At 37.4% G+C, this 16566-nt stretch overlaps 1 protein-coding gene across 1 annotated transcript; it reads right to left on the bottom strand.

Annotated features, from left to right (window-relative positions):
• Window positions 1-2329: 2329 nt before the first annotated feature.
• LOC137299754 (nuclear factor interleukin-3-regulated protein-like) lies at window positions 2330-11210 on the bottom strand. The gene is made up of 2 exons (XM_067968695.1): window positions 11082-11210; window positions 2330-3958 (listed from the first exon to the last, which is right to left on the bottom strand). The coding sequence occupies exon 2, from the start codon at window positions 3654-3656 to the stop codon at window positions 2595-2597; it is 1062 nt and encodes a 353-aa protein (XP_067824796.1). The 5' UTR covers window positions 3657-3958; window positions 11082-11210; the 3' UTR covers window positions 2330-2594.
• Window positions 11211-16566: the final 5356 nt, after the last annotated feature.

The raw sequence follows: 16566 nt of genomic DNA, 5'->3' as shown, positions 1-16566 counted from the left end.
TTCAACACAAACTGTTATTTGAACCTTAACCAGAGGAAGTGAAAATTATATGGAAAATATTTCACAGGCAGCAATTTAACACCATCTGTTCCATGACTATCAAAGATCTATAATTCACAAATGTTACACACTCATAATCTGATATGCATTTGTGATGTCATAAACATGATTATTCATTGGGGTATGTAAAGTTTTGCAGGATATGGTAGCGAACTAGAAACCCAGAGGTTGAGAGTTTAAATCGCATCATGGTATTAAAGTCCCCAGATTGTCATAAGCACCCGACTGGTTCATTAATGTCCTTCAGGGAGGAGGACCACCCCTACCTCGTCTGGCCTACATGTAACTCCAGTCCCACACTACATGGATGATTCTTAATATCCTCAGAGTAATCAGGGATGGGTAATAAATACTGCCTTCCCAGTGTTGCTAACATTCAAAAGCAAATAATTGAAAAGTAAATAGTACAGACATATGAATGTAGAACATTACTGTGAGGTAAGTCAGGCCAGTAGGTCAAAAAGACATCAATTTAAATTAGTTAAAGGCAAATTTAAAACAGATCTTTAAAAAAATCTTAACTCAAAAAGTGATAAACATTTGGAATAATCTAGGAGGGAAAGTTTTGGAATCAAAAGGCACTAACTAGATGAGTTCAAAACATAGTTTGATGGCAGGCTTAGTCAGTTGATGTACTAAAAAGGACTTGGCTTGCAGAATGGCTTTTTCTCATCTTGACTTTTTCTTAATATATTCTTGAGTCAGTATTACCATAATTATGTTGGCTTCATCCATAATCAAAAAACTACCCTTTACCAGTTTTGTGCTCCCAATTATGGGACTTGATCAATATTAACAAACAACATTGAAATTATCAATGACACTAGGGATCAAAATAGCTATCTGTCCTGGAAAGGCAGGTTATGCTTGAATAGTTAGAAACATATTTAGCTGTTTCTTGGATAAGAGAGGTCACCGGGTGGCTTAGTGGGGAAATTCATCACCAGTTCCATAAAAGTCAGAAAGGTCACACATTGGATCGCTGGTCTGTATTGAGTTAGCTTAAACATTCAAATAACAGCAAAGTAACTATTAAAAAATTCAAATAGGCTTCTTCACCTCTTACTCAAGACATCATTAATTAGGAGATCTTTTCTCACAAATGAAGTAACCTGACTTAGAAATATTTTCCATTGATTCAATGCACTGTTTAGGGGCAATAATGGCTGAATAGCTGGTTTACATATAATTGCTGGCTATACATATTTTACACAATCTGAGCACTATTTTATACTCTCCATGTAGATTATTGCTTTTTTATGTAATTAAGTATCAATGTAATGAAAATACCACCATCAATCAAAAACACATAAAAATAGCCATTGCTGTAAAGGTTTATTCACTCACATCTAAAGGAATATGTGTGGGTACAGTTTGCAACAAATAAAAAACGTTTTAAAAGGTGAGTTTAAAGAAAATAGTTATGATCCCAGGCATTATTACTGAGTATTGATTTAGTCAATCTCAGTTTAGTTGACAAATAGAATAATCTCACTGGCCTCAGCATTGTAAGGCTAGTGAGGGGAAAAAGTCAACCAGGGCACTCACTGCCCAACATTATCAACAGACAAATTTGTCTAATTCAAAGTGCAGAAATTACTGTTGACAATATCAGTGGATGAACACACAACCTGTCTGCTCTTTTAACACAGATGTTACCAGTGTATTTTTAATATCATTAATAGTAATTTCTAGGCTTTGGTCAGCAGAGTCAAGTCCAGTCTGATGCCTCTCTGAGTCAAATAGCCTGCCACTCACTATATGGGCTCATAAATGAGGAGTTGCCAATTGGTTGTGGTACAAAAGACCATCAGCATACATGGAACTGTACTAGAGTATGAGTTACCATCTTCAGAAGAAGTGCTTTATACCTTAAACCCTTACAAGCCAAAAAGGTTTGTACCTGTCTTTCTGATGTGCATTTTATAAACTCTATTTCCCAATGCAATTTGTTTTTGTTTATGCAGCACATACAAATTTCAACATTGTAACATCAGATTGGATGTCACACAAAATAGGTATGTCACAAAAAGCCACTAGCAGCAATTAATTACTTCTTTAAATAAAAGCATTATTATAACACCATAAGAATCTATTTCATAATTCTGTTTCATTGTTCACCATTTCTATCAAAACTGTAAATGCATTCTATTAGAGTGTACTTATGATTTTAGTAAAAATAGCTTCTGTTTACAATATTGCTAGCACACGGTGATCAGAGGAAATTTTCTTCTGTGGTATAAATGAAGTAAGTTTATTGTTGGGGACATTTCATAAATGCATAATAGCCACAACTTAGTTCTTTCTCACTAACTAAATACTTCCTGAACAGTCACTGTAAATATCACATTAGAATCATTCTTTATCCATGACACGATCAAGAGTTTACAACTTGCTGTACAACATAACACTGCACTTCTTCCGCATGAGATGTACAAAATTAAGTAATAAACAGTATTATTTGGGAGAAATAGAATTCATGATCATTAAATAAACTCAGTTCAAGGTATGGTCATAATTAATAAAACCTTCAATTAAACTGAATGGCAAATAAGTAATGAAGTAACAGGTTTAAATGCTGTTTTGCCTCTGCAAATACCTCCACACAAACTCACATCAATGTCTCTGATCTCTGTCAGTGAGGCACTTCTAGTATTCACAAGGCGGGGTTCATCCTTCCATGACATCTCGAGATCAAATTCTGCATCATCCTTTTCTTCTTTTGCAATCATTGCTTTTGCCTTAATTCTCAGTTTGTGAGGAAGGGCAGAACTATTTGATTTGGGGGTTGTAGAGCGTTCAAATCTACAGCCATTGATAGGAGAAAAGGGGTGCATTTTAGGAACCTGTTGCTCATCTTCTGCATCATCTTCTGACTCTCTTTTACTGATTTTATTGTCCACCTCTGTTGCATTTGAGGAAGTATGTGAAGGTCTGTAATAGGGATATTTTTCATGAAATGAATGTGGATATCTGGAATATATTAATTGATTCAGTGAAGTATTATGTATTGTAGACTCATCAGCAGAAACTTCTATAGGGTGTTGCTTCTGTACTCCAACTGAAGTAGGGCTATTACACTTTCTGTGAACTGAGCTACCTCGTACATGTTGGGAAGTGGAGTCAATGGAATCAACTGAGAGCCTTCCTGAGGGGTATCTCATGTGATCGTGGCAACAGCCATCCCTCAAAAATGGTGTATCTAGTTCCAAGAAATGAGGGTCCATCTCTATTGCCCTCTGCCTTGCAAAATACTTCTGCATGCAGCCTTGCAGGATTTGAGTTTCTTGGGCATAAGCTGAGGAGCTGATGAGGCCGTACCTCATCTTTAAGGTGAGCAGCTCGGTCCTGAGAGAGGCGTTTTCCTCATTAAGTGCTAACAGTTTGCTTTCCAACACCAAGTCATTGAAGCGTCTCTTCTCACGTGACCGTTTGGCGGCTTCATTGTTTTTCCGCCTTTTTTCCCAGTAAGATGCGTCCTTTTTCTCCTCTGGCATAAACTCTCTCTTCCTGCGGGAATTCAACTTGTTTCTAAAGCCTCCGTTTTTCAAAGGCTGCGGCTCAAAGTTCACCATGGCATCGAATGTCGACAGCATGTCTGACCGGCCAGAGGTGACACTGCCACCCACGTCTACCACACGTAACTCAATGACTATAAGGGAGCCTGCAGCGATTCATAATTCATCAGCTACTTCGGGTTTAGGCTGCGAATGGACTCCATCCATCTGCCTGTTATGTTGTTGCCTCTTGGGCCTCAGACTCCTGCCGCACATGCGCACTGCTCACAGGCACTTTGAGAGGGGAGGCTCTCAGCTCCTGGTCTTTGCTTTAACTGTAGGCTGCTGTACCTCTCTGGGGACTTGTTTCCAAGTTGATAGCGAGTTACAGTTTATAATATCTGCGAAAATCACATAAACATTATTATAATCACTGAAGCAGCATTAACAAATGAAGGAGGTAATTTCTGCCAATCTTTTTGGTGGAAAATACAATTTTGCAACAAAAAAAGCTCAAAATGGAATGAAGGTAAAGTTTGGGTATTGGGGATGTTTGGTTTATGCTGCAGTTCCCTCTGAGGAAGACTGGAGTATGTGCTGGTACTGTACCTGTTCCTGTAACTTAATATGAAATACCATCATGATTATTTATTGATCAATAACTAAACCATTATACAAACATATCTAATATCTAGCATTGCCTTAAAGCTCCCACATGAGCTACAGAGAACATAAGAACATAAGAAATGGGAGCAGGAGTAGCCAAATGACCCCTCAAGCCTGCTCCACCATTCAATAAGACCCTGTCTGACCTTCGATCTCAACTCCACTTTCCTGCCCAATCCCCATATCCCTTGATTCCCTCAGAGTCTAAAAATCTATTGTTCTCAGCCTTGAATATACTCAACTACTGAGCATCCAAAGCCCTTTGGGGTAGAAAATTCCAAAGATTCACAACCCTGTGAGTGAAGAAATTCCTCCTTGTCTCAGTCCTAAATGGCCGACCCCTTATACTGAGACTGTGCCCCCTGGTTCTAGACTCTCAACCTTCAACCTCTTTCAACCTCCGTAATGTTGAAGCTAAGAGTTTCACCGGTATTAAATGTGGGCTGTTGGTGCTCTCCACGGAAGCATTTTTTTTTGCTGTTCATTACCTAACAGTTTCTGATGAGAGATTAGTTTTGTTGTTACCTTTAATGCTATAACTGTTAAAGTACTGACTAAAGCAGAAATAAAAGATCATCAAAACTGCAGAACTTCCCTTTCATTAGTACTGGCTTGTTGGCCGTATCTCTGTTTCTCCACTTTTCTTTCCACCCACATATACCATTATATTCCATTTTTGTTTTCCATTCGCTGGGTTTCCTTATTTCCACTTTCCACCTTCCCACTCCTCTCCTTCCCCTAATATTTTACTAACGTATTGTCCTCTCTTTGTCTGGTTTTCTTCTATTTCAGTCCTCTTTCTTGCCAGTTACTGTCCTCACCTTTGTTTAGTATCTCATTCCTTCCTTGGCAACTATACATTTTAATGGACAAAATCTGCAGATGACACATTGCTAACACAGAATGACAGGTTCAAAGTCGAGGCTACAGCACAATACACAAAAATGAAAGATGTCTGTGGCAGAGCTGCGACCAGTAACCAGGGTATCAAATGGACCAATAGATCCCAATACCTACAGGCATGTTTTCTTTTTCTTAATTACTTAAAGTCTTTGTCTATTGCTTCCCGCTTGTATATAAAAGAGCCAATACATGTTTTATTGCAACAAACAAGTCGGATTGCTAGTCTTGGATGAACCAAATGAAAATGTTCAAGAATTTTATATTAACCACGATGAGCCCAATACTTACCGTTCCACCTCCATGTCTAGACATTTTTCAAAGAAACTGAAAAAGTGAAACAAACACCCACGTACCATTTCTATACAAAATAATAGGTTCTGATAACAAAAGTGAGATCGCATTTCTAAGAACAAAATCAAGGGCTTGAAAATCAATAATGTACACTGATGGAGATTAGTTTCTTTCTGCTTTTAGCAGAAATAATTTAATACTGAGTGTCCATTCTAGGGACAGCTACGTGACCTACTTCCTCATTTTGACTGTTTAATGTTCTAGAGCATTTTTAAAGACTAAAATGAGATTCCATGGCTAGTTTTCAAACTTCCTCAGGCACAACACTATTAGTACCATTATCAGTTTGAAGACAATGCACAACAATGAATCCTAGATTTGTTGCTGAAACTGTTTCTCATATGTACTTATTGTCCATTTTCTTGCTTTTCAGAAATCTAGTTTTTCAATGATTCACACTTTACATACTAAGCTACCTTGTGTGTGTCACTATTGCATGAAATATAACTGAAGAGAATGATGCACTTTAGATATACTGCACTGATCTAACCATTTTTTTTCCTGGGGAAGAGGACAGATAATTCTGTCTATTACCACATGCAACCTTAAAGATTGCTACTATACATCTAATATCTGATATTATTCTGACAGCTTTGAAATGTAAACAGTTTGGACTAGCATTAAAACGAGGTAAATGGTCCTAATTAAAAAAGAAAACCATGATAACTTTAAAGTTGTGTTGAACCAAATATAATTTGTTACAGTATACCTTTGTCGTATAGCCTGTTAATTCGAAACAATTTCAGTTGCATTTTACTCAGATAGATTAATGTTTTCCCCAAAGATATTATTTTTGTGTCCTCTGTAACTCCAAGACTGTACAAAGATCAAGGAAGAAGTTATACTGTATGTGTGTATGTGAAGGGGGGTGGTGGGGTGGTCCCTGTGCAGCGAACTTTAAGGATAATCTAAAATGTAATGTTTGTTATGCCCAGTTTTATATATAGTAGCAATATCACAGAGAACACCATTGCTTTCTAAAACAACATATGAAACTGATTTTTTTTTCTCCTGGGAAACAGTGAGATATTTTGAACAACTGCCATTACCTACATTTAAATTTAAGAAAGCAGCTGTGGAAATACTGCAGAGAAAGTGGCTTTTCACAGAGGAATGTTCATTTACACTACAACTTTAGGAAACATTTAAGTTTTAAAATGATTTGAGGTTGCATCCTGTGAAAACTAAAATGAAATAAAATCAATTGCATATTTGAATTGCAGCACAAAAACAGGCCATTTGACCCCTCATTTTTTCCCAGAGAGATTTATATCTCACTCTCCTGCTGCCTCCTCTAAACCTGAAAGATCTTTTTCAAGCAACTATTTAATTCCAACTCAAAAAAGAACTCTGCCCATTCTCTGTGTAAGTCCTTTTCTAAACTCCCCTTCATTTTTTGTGATATCTTAAATTTAAGATCGCTCCCTACCATCTCATGATGTGGAGATGCCGGTGATGGACTGGGATTGACAATTGTAAACAATTTTACAACACCAAGTTATAGTCCAGCAATTTTATTTTAAATTCACAAGCTTTCGGAGACTTCCTCCTTCCTCCCTACCATCTCACTTACCAGTGGAAACAATCTATCACTATTTACCTTACCATAACCCTGCAGAATCTTGAAAAATCTTCTCATAGTGTGTATATATACTGCCATAAACTCACTTGCAAGTTCTTGTAACCTGATTTTACCCTACAACCCTACATCCTACATACCACATGGTTTCAGTTCGTATTGACTTCCTATGATATAAACGACGTAGTTATAATTTGGGTATGAAGATGAATCAAAATTTAGACAAGCAGGAGCTATTTCTCCGTCAGAGCAGTGCAACAAAACAGCAATTGATGGGAAGTGAAATTTTAAAAGTTTCCACGTGATCCAATGTAAGATCTGGGAACTTTCTGAAATTAAATTTTCATATTTTTGTTGTTATCGGTTATTAAAATTTATCCAAGCTTTGGGCTGCCAGTGAGCAGAGCTCCGTTCCTGCATGCTTACTCTGCTTCCCTTGGCCAGAGAGTGATGTGAAACTGGCAGTATAATTCGGGTCTGCCTTTCTATGAACAAGTACTGGTTTGAAACCGTAGTATAAGGAAATGGTAAGTAATCTCAGAACTGTTAACAGTGAAATTAACCCTAGGTCTTTGATGTGCAGCCCGCTCAACTTATTTTTTGGAAGTAAGGCCCAGAAACAACCACAAGGATTACTGATTATATTGGCATTATGCCAAATTTGATCATTGTTACTTTACTATTACTCAATAACTTTTTCAGGTCCAGATTAAGAAAATGTTGAGTGAAAATATAAATTGGTAATAATTTATATTCTGTTTTCAAATACATGTGTTATCCAATGCAATTGTGGTAGGTTTACAACACATCCTTCAATGTGTATCTTAAATTGCATACCATATTATGACCTAGAGACAAGCCATGATGTACTATTTAAGTTAAATAATAAAAACAGGACAAGGCACAAAAAATTAGATCCTTGCTTTCATATAGCTACATATCAATTATAACGTACATTAATTTTACTCTATTTCTAGATATTGGTTAAAATATTTCTGATCTTTTGCAAATACTGGGACTTCATGTTTCACATATATTGGGTCTTTTGCCATCTTTAAGTATATTCATCAGTTATTCCCTTAATTTTGATCTTATTTTACAATATTCAACATTATACTTCTATTAATACAAATCTTTTCAATGCTAAATAATAAATGCGCAAAGTACCAGGCCTTACCGTAAACGTATAAACATCTTCGTGATCTTGTAATTGTTTAGGGTTTTAGGGGTTAGAAGAGTGGGAATGCAACATATTAAATTAGTGTTTACAGTGTATTTTCAGGTTCGTGATGCAGTGCCATTCTGTTAGAAGCACACATTATATATGCTCAAGCAATATTTCCAACATCTGCTACAAAAGCCACTCTGAGACGTTAGTGGGCGGGCCCTCATCCTACGCTGCAAAATTTACATGACACTTTCACAAGTGTATAGCATACAGTACAGTAGCGGAAAATCTAGCCTACGAATCTCTTATTTTCCACGAAACTTAAGCTACAATGTACGCAATGATTCTTCCATTATAAGAATCCCTGATGATTCATTTTGTACAATTTCGCAATATCTAAGGTTAAAGGTAGCAGGGCAAGTGTTTGTCAGGTGATCAAGCTCGAAGTAAGAAGTGACTTTTTTCACACATTTTCCTTGTTTGATGAACAAATGTTACCAAATTTTATCATTTATTAAATGCAGAAGTAACTTGTGTTCCATCACGTGACAGGGAATTACATCGTAATTAAACAGTCGCTTCTGAATTCCACGTTATCACAAAGTGGTTAAAACAAGCTGGTACTTATCGTGGTAGTGCAGCACTTGGCGTTGCACAGAGCCATAAAGATCACCAAGTTTGATCCGTGATTTCTACTTATCTCAGCTGGGGTGGGGCATCCTATAGTTAACTGCAGCGCCCTGCCCTAGGGAGATAGAATCAATCATTTCTGATGACTATCCAGTGACTCCCACTGGAAGCGTACGTGGACACCCAGTGAGAACGGGGGGGGGGGGGGGGGGTGGTCAGGCACGGTGTAGTGTCCTTCAAGGTCCAGTGGCCTACCTAAACCATATGTTTAGATTCGTCTATGAAGAATGGACATCTGTGCATGTAGGGGATATCTACTATATGTGAGAGCACAATTGTTTTCGGAGAAAAGGAATGGGAGAACTGGAGAATTAAAAATATACAGTCATTTAGGGGATAGATGTAGGAACAGATTATATTTAAACTGATTTTATTTAAACTTTGTATACTATGAGAACATTCAACACTTTCAAAAGAGTACGTGAAGTACTCCTTTTGCTAACTGGTTTCTCATTCAGAAATAAAATTTAACTCTCAAGCATTTTCTTTTTAATTATAGAATACTAATTATAGTATTAAAGTTACCCTAATATGAACATTTTAAGAGCATTAAGATAGCATTATTTATTACTGTAGTATGATTAATTTTTATTCTTCAAACAGATCATTTCTGAACATGTAATATAGTGGCATATAGATGGAAGCGAATGGGTTAAAATGTTGCTGTGAGCGGTACTTTCATGAGGTTGTAAGCATTACACCAGATAAAAATCCAATTATACAAACATTAGGCAACTCTTATCTTAAATAGTTTTGCTGCTTATTGTGGTAGCAAGGAGTCATGCAGGAGGTTTCTGTTTCAGTAAGTACTTTTTGCCAGTGAATAGAAGCTTATAGTATGGGGTCCCACCTATATCCTCTGGCACTTCGTACGTAAACAGTCACATCAGCTTCACATCAGTTTTAAAAACTACAGTCTACATGCGGCTTTGATCAGTTGGCACAAGAAAAAATATGGCTCGCAGTAATCCTTCTTATGTAGTAATTTTTAATCTGTTTTAATATCTGGAACTATTCAACAATTCTAAGCAGAAAGCGTGATTGGAGATTACCATGACTATAGAGTGGCTCGCAGGTCTCCGAGGGGACTTATCAGGACACAAACAAAAAAAATGAGATTAACTGTACTCTGGGTTTAATATCTCAGTGCAATTTATAGCCTTGCTGATTTTAAAGGTCTTATTCTCTGAATGACGTTTTTTAAAAAGTCGTGGTTTAATGGAGTCTATTGTGTTACAGTTTGAGCAGGTTTCTAGGAAGTCGACCAAATGTAGTGAGACGTTTCAGAAAACCAGATATTCACACACCAATCATACTTCTGTATGGGCGGTCTGTTACTTAGATTGGTGTGATTACATATCATGGTTGTAGTTTAACTTATATCATGCCATTAGTGGCATTATCTGTTTTCTCAGAGCTGTTTGCAAATTTATCTTGCATTCATGGAATCATTCAGCACAAAAGGAGGCTATTCGGCCCATCATGCCTGTGCTAGCTGTTTGAAAGAGCTATCCAATTAGTCCCACTCCCCTGCTCGTTCCCCACAGCCCTGCAGATTTTTCATTTTCAAGTATATGTCCAATTTCCCTTTGAACGTTACTACTGAATCTGTTTCCACCACCCTCAGGCAGTGCATTCCAGATTATAACAACTCGAAAAGATGGCCTGTAGGGTTTTATATTTTGATACGTTTTGGATAGTCGTTTGGACCAATATTTAACACCCAACCCTTCAGAGCGGATTAATGTTTTGCCACTTTTAAATTAGTAATAGGGCTGCACGCAGTTAACGCTCATAATCCCAGTTGATCGTGTAAATCTGTAGGTCACTGTTGAATTCCTGTCGACCGATATCGTTTTTGTATCCAGTTCATACTGGTGATGGAATTGTATGCAGACCCTTGCCTCCCTGCTGCGGTTTACAACCATATTTATAAGCTATTCCGGCACTGTCGTATAAGCGCACAAAACAAGATGAAAAGTTAATGACAAAATAATTGCTATAGTACACAATAGAGAGTATTCATTAATATAGTACATAATAATTCACCAGTATTGGGTACAAGACTGGCAACACCGTTCAATATGAAAATATTGACAATACAGAAAAGCGATTACATTTTCTTTCAAACTGTAATGCAGAGTAAATAAACAACCCAAATACTTACCCTCAAATATCTCGCTGTTGGACGTCTTTTCAGTACGTAAGACGCAGTGAAATATTTGACTGTACCCCGGTCCGGTCTCCTGACAACAGAAGGGAGTCTGGAGAATAGCCTGTGTAGATATGCGTGTTAATGGGTCAACCTATTTTTGCATAACAAGTGTGTAAAAAGGGAAGGGCATGCCTTTTTTACGTAACGGCGGTTTACAGAGCCGTTACCGTGCACCAGACTTAACACCGGGGAGTGAATCACTAGAAATTAATACTTGCCACAAGAGGGCAAGGTGAATTTAGTTTTAATTCAGAATGGTTATAACGGATCCGCTGATTCGTGTTATAGTTTGAATGACAGCACTGAAAGATCAAAACCACAAGTGAAACAAGTCTTTGATATTCGCAAAAATAAAATATATAAACGTATTTAATGGCTACGGTTCTGGTCCATACTGAATTTTGGACTGACTTTTCTAGACTTGCCTTACAAGTGTATAATAATTACAGTCTTTAAGCAAAATGTAGAATAGTGCTAGAAATAACTGTATTTAAAGGAATGTAATATTTATATTTCTTGACAGGGAATTCTTTACAGTCACTAGAAGTCCTCTGATGAAATTAACATGTTTGGATGAAAATGGAGGTGGGTAAAAGCAGGGAGTTACCATATAATATGTAATTATATAACGCACATCTTTACCATCCTGTCTCGGTCTTCGGCTTGTCGTTTCTTGATTACACCACCTAGAATTTCGAGTAATGTTACACCATAAATAATCATTTCTGATTGAAAACTTCCTAACTACTTGAATGAAAATATTGGAAGCTGTCACTGAAGTGTCTTATACTGATATTTTTAATTACAAGCTGAAACGCGTTTATGTGCAGCGTGCTGCTTGGATTTTTCGACTACTTATCAACGTTCATTATTCAACACTAAAAGTTAAACGCCACCTGCTGGAGTGATTAGTCGCAGTTGGTTTGGGTGTTAGTACTGTACCAAACTTGTCCATTTTTTTTGTCCCAAACTCTTGTAATAATATTTGTGAAACTCAGAATTGTGGAATAATCGGTGTTTTATTTTACGCTTAACAAAGCATTTGACATATTTTACAGTCTTAAATTACTGTAGTTTGCTTGTAACCCCGTTATGAAATGGAAGATACTATTGCTTTAGTTCATACCATTCAATCATTTGGTTCTACATCACAGTGGCAAGTTGTAACCCCATGTTGCTTAAAAGCCTGTGCATGGTACATTATCTTTTTTTCTAGGCTCCTTCAGCTGAGGTTAAGAATTTTGAAGCTATTTGTTACCTTGAACACAGAAGTTAGCTCAATGTGAAAGTTAAGTAATGTATTGCTACCTAATCTGCTGATTTATAATTTTACTTCTTACAATAAACTTGATTAAGTAATTTTAGCTTGGAGCACAAAATCCGTCAGCATGGTGTTTTCACGCTGATTCAGAGAGATCAGGAACATGTTCCATTTATAAATGTATATTAGTTGATTACATGTGGTATTATTTATGCAAGGAGGTGGTTACGGTAGGATTGATCAAGGTACCACGTCCACCTGAATTTAGGAGACAACTGAAGCACTCTTTCAGAAATGTATTCGTTTCATTCATTTTTCAAAGAATTCAGAGAAACAATTGGCTATACTAAGGAAAAGCTTGCTCGGCATGTTAATTGATGGAAATATACATGCTATCAATCATTTAGGGCTGCATACTAACTGTAACAGGTTCCATTTCCTTAACGTTCAGGCAGCCTACATTGCCTAGAAAATTCTCCTGGCGTAACTGTCCCAAGTTCTTACTATGGATGAAGAGGAAAACTGCCAGCTTTCACAGTCAGCATTGGGAAGCAAAAATGTGACAATTTTATATCATGTTACTTCAGTTCAGGGAATCTCTTGTGTGAATGTGATACTTTCATATCTTCTATTACACGCTGACTCCATTTATAAACATATACTAGTTGATTCCTGTGGCATTGCTTATAGATGGGCTTAATCATGTAATATTAGTAAACAAGGAAGAAAATGTAATCATGTAAAATAAATAAAGCGTTCAATGATGAGTGTTGAAGCATTTTCTTATGAATGTCTCTTGTGAAGGTGCACCCCATTGAAATTGTAAGCATCGTTGAGCTCTGACGGCTGCCTTCCCTGTTTGACATCAGTAGGGAGTTTTGATGCCAGACCATTACAGAAAGAATTCAATGGAAGTATAGGGCAGAAAATTGCCCCTGTCAATATCCTGAGTGTACTTCATCTGGAAGACAACATGCTGCGTGGAGTTTGGCAGAGACTGGGTGTATTTTTCAGCTTTTTGTGCACTCTGGCACATTAAATGGGTCAGTGCTTGCACATGCAGTTTTATTTTACTTTAGACTTTTTATTGTGTGAAGTTTGTCCTCATCAAGGTGAAGGATGTTAATTCTGGGGAGTGGAATACTGCCAATTTCAGGCACTTAGTCTCAGCACTAACACTCACAGCTTCCTCCACACTGCTTTTCACCCCCAACTTAAAAAAGCACTCATTTGTGCACCAGTGTGACATTTTCCATTTCACACCAGCCAGCCAGTGACCTCTCTGATTGATTTAGTGCCAAAATAGAGTCTGTTTTGTGCTGTGGTTGGGCCCCCACCAGGAACTGAATTGAGACTGCCCAAACATTTCTCATAGGACTCTTGGATGCTCAGATTTCCCTTTTTAGGTTTGCGAGTAACACATCTTAAAGCATGAAGTCTGGGCCCCTTTTTGTGTACAAGAAATCACATTTATTTTTGGAGGTCAATCCACATTACAAAGTTACATTTGTCGTAAGAAGAATAGTACCAGTTAGTTTTCTCATATAAGGCACAGCAATGGAAAGGCAAAATCAAAACAACCAGCTAATAATGTCATTGCACTCTTCCACTTGAAGGAGGCCCAGATGTTGATAACAATATAGGAAAAGGTGAAAAAACAGGATTTAGGTTACTTGAACAAGCACAAAATAAATGCAAGCCTAGCCCTAAACAATAGGTTGATAGGTCCACTAACCAGTGAAACACCAAAGCCCAATCCACTCCTATTTCACACAGCACCATGCACACACACTATCCGGGGGTGGGGGGTACTGAACAACAAGCAGGAGCAAGAGCAATAAATTAAGTTTTCACCCCTCCAAGCCTGAGCACTAGTAGATAATGTTGTGACAGGGGAACATTTAGAAAATAGCAACTGTAAAAAAGTTAAATTCAATATAAACATTGATAAGGAAAGGGAACAGCCAAAGATTAACTGAAAAATTGATTGACTGGAAAGAAGGCTAATTTCAATTCGATAAAAAGGGAGCTGCCAAGATAAAATGGAAAGAAAAATTGGCAATAAAACAGTGCAAAAACAATGGGAAACATTCAAATAACAGCTGATTAGGGGATAAACTAGACAATTTCTCAAAAGTAGTGCAGCAAAAGCTGGAGTTCCTTGGATGATTAGCAATTTAAAATTAAAATGAGACTTAAAAAAAAGCATATGACATATCTATGGCTAGGTTTAATAAATAGGGTCATCGAATACAAAAACAAAGAGATAATACAAATCATTGATTAAGAAAGAAAAAAGAAAAACCTGCATATGTTTATGTACTCAGAACATCTCAAAGTCAATTAAGTACTTTTTTAAAGTGTAGTCACTGTTATATTGCAGGAAATGTAGGAAAACCTGACAGTCAATTTTTGCACAGCAAAGTCCCACAAACAGCAATGAGATAAATAACCAGATAATTTGTTTTAATGGTTTTGTTGGGCCACAGTTATAACACATGTCCAGTTTTGGATGCCATACGTTAGGAAGAATGTGTACATCTATATACTTTCAATTGTATACTAAGCGTTGCCTACAAAACAACAACTGGAATCATGGAATGTTACGGAACAGAAGGAGGCCATGTGACCCATCTCGTCTGTACCATCTCTCTGAAAGCTACCCACTCAGTGCTCCTCCCATGGCCTGTTCATTTTTTTTCTTTTTTAACTATTTATCCACTTCACTTTTAAAAGCTGTTATAGATTCTGCTTGCTTGCATCATTGTTGCTGATAGAGCCTTCCATGGCCTAACAAACTTCTGCATTATTTTGGTGATGATTATATACTTTAAAATGCTCATAAAATAAGTTATTGAGACACATTCTGTGTGCTCACCTGAATAGATAGCTATGATGTGTATAGGACAACTTGTTTGTTATAAGTATCCAGGTACAAATTGAATTGACCACAATATCAGGTAGCTACTTTATTGTAGATCTCAACTAGCAGCATAAACTGAATCTGGGCCCAGGCCTGTGCATGTGTATAGATGCATTTATAAGGATTATAAATGCACACATATATAACACATTAAGCTGAAATCCTAAGTGATTTTTAAAACAGTGCATTGAATATTTTGATGAACTGAAAACAGTATTCACCAATTTTGCAGTTCTAATGTCGTTTTTGCTTGATAAGGAGCTTGGGTCAGACAATCAGGGCTACAGTGATAGGTAAATTTACCCATTGCAGTTCTCAATCTAAATGTCCCTGACTGCCATCTAAAGAAGGGCATGCTTGGTATAGTCTTCCTGCAGCTACTCGTTATTTGTCAGTCATTTCTGAAACTCCATGGAAAGACTCAAGCTGCTCCCAGTATTAGTGGAGGTGAAATCAGATGAAATGAAAGCCAACACTGTAGCAACCACTTTTGGGAGAGAACTGAAGGAACACAGGATCTCTCAATTTGACAAACAACTGAAAGTAACCCACCTTGACCCAACTAAAACAAGTCATCCCAACTCAGAAGATTACCTCCTGCCACCAGATCTGATAGGAAAACAAGAAGATTCAAACTGACCTCCTCTGTATTTGGAAGTGAAATTGGGGCAGAATCTGATGTGGGCTGGAACTCTCCCTCACTGCAACCATTTCTCTTTTTTGTCACAAATCCATCTCACAGCTTAGTCCTGGATCTTGTAGATGAGATTGAAAAGCCCTTCTATTGCATGCTTAAGAATTCTCAACCATAAAGAATTGTTTGGATGCATGCCTTATATGCAAAAGCCTAGCCTGTAATGGGATTTTGTTATTATTGAAAGAAAATAAGAAAGACCAAAGTACTTCCTGCCACCCACTCCCCCCCCCCCCCCCCCCCTCAGAGTGATCCCAAATGTGGCATCCCCAGAACCTTCAAGTACTGATATGAATCAATGATTGGGATAGACACCACTTTATCTTCAAGCAATATCTCCAAGATCCCCTCTTGAGCTGTGCAAAGCTGTAAACATGACTAAATCCCATTGGGTAGCCCAATGTTCAAGATGGTGAATAGAGCATACTAGATCCCCAGAGGATTGCGCATGTATGAAAAGTACATAGATTTAAGTGTTTACTGCTGGATGAAGTGGCTTACATACATTTGCTTTGTTTTCCTCCAAAACAGAGTTCTACTTTGCATGTACGGGCAATGC

Source organism: Heptranchias perlo, chromosome 29 (assembly GCF_035084215.1).
Source record: "Heptranchias perlo isolate sHepPer1 chromosome 29, sHepPer1.hap1, whole genome shotgun sequence".
Taxonomy (NCBI): Eukaryota; Metazoa; Chordata; class Chondrichthyes; order Hexanchiformes; family Hexanchidae; genus Heptranchias; species Heptranchias perlo.
This window is presented reverse-complemented; position numbering and strand designations above follow the sequence as displayed.

What these genes read in the sequence shown, in the direction of transcription:
- LOC137299754 (XM_067968695.1), bottom strand. Translation starts at nt 3,656, where the DNA reads ATGCTGTCGACATTCGATGCCATGGTGAACTTTGAGCCGCAGCCTTTG.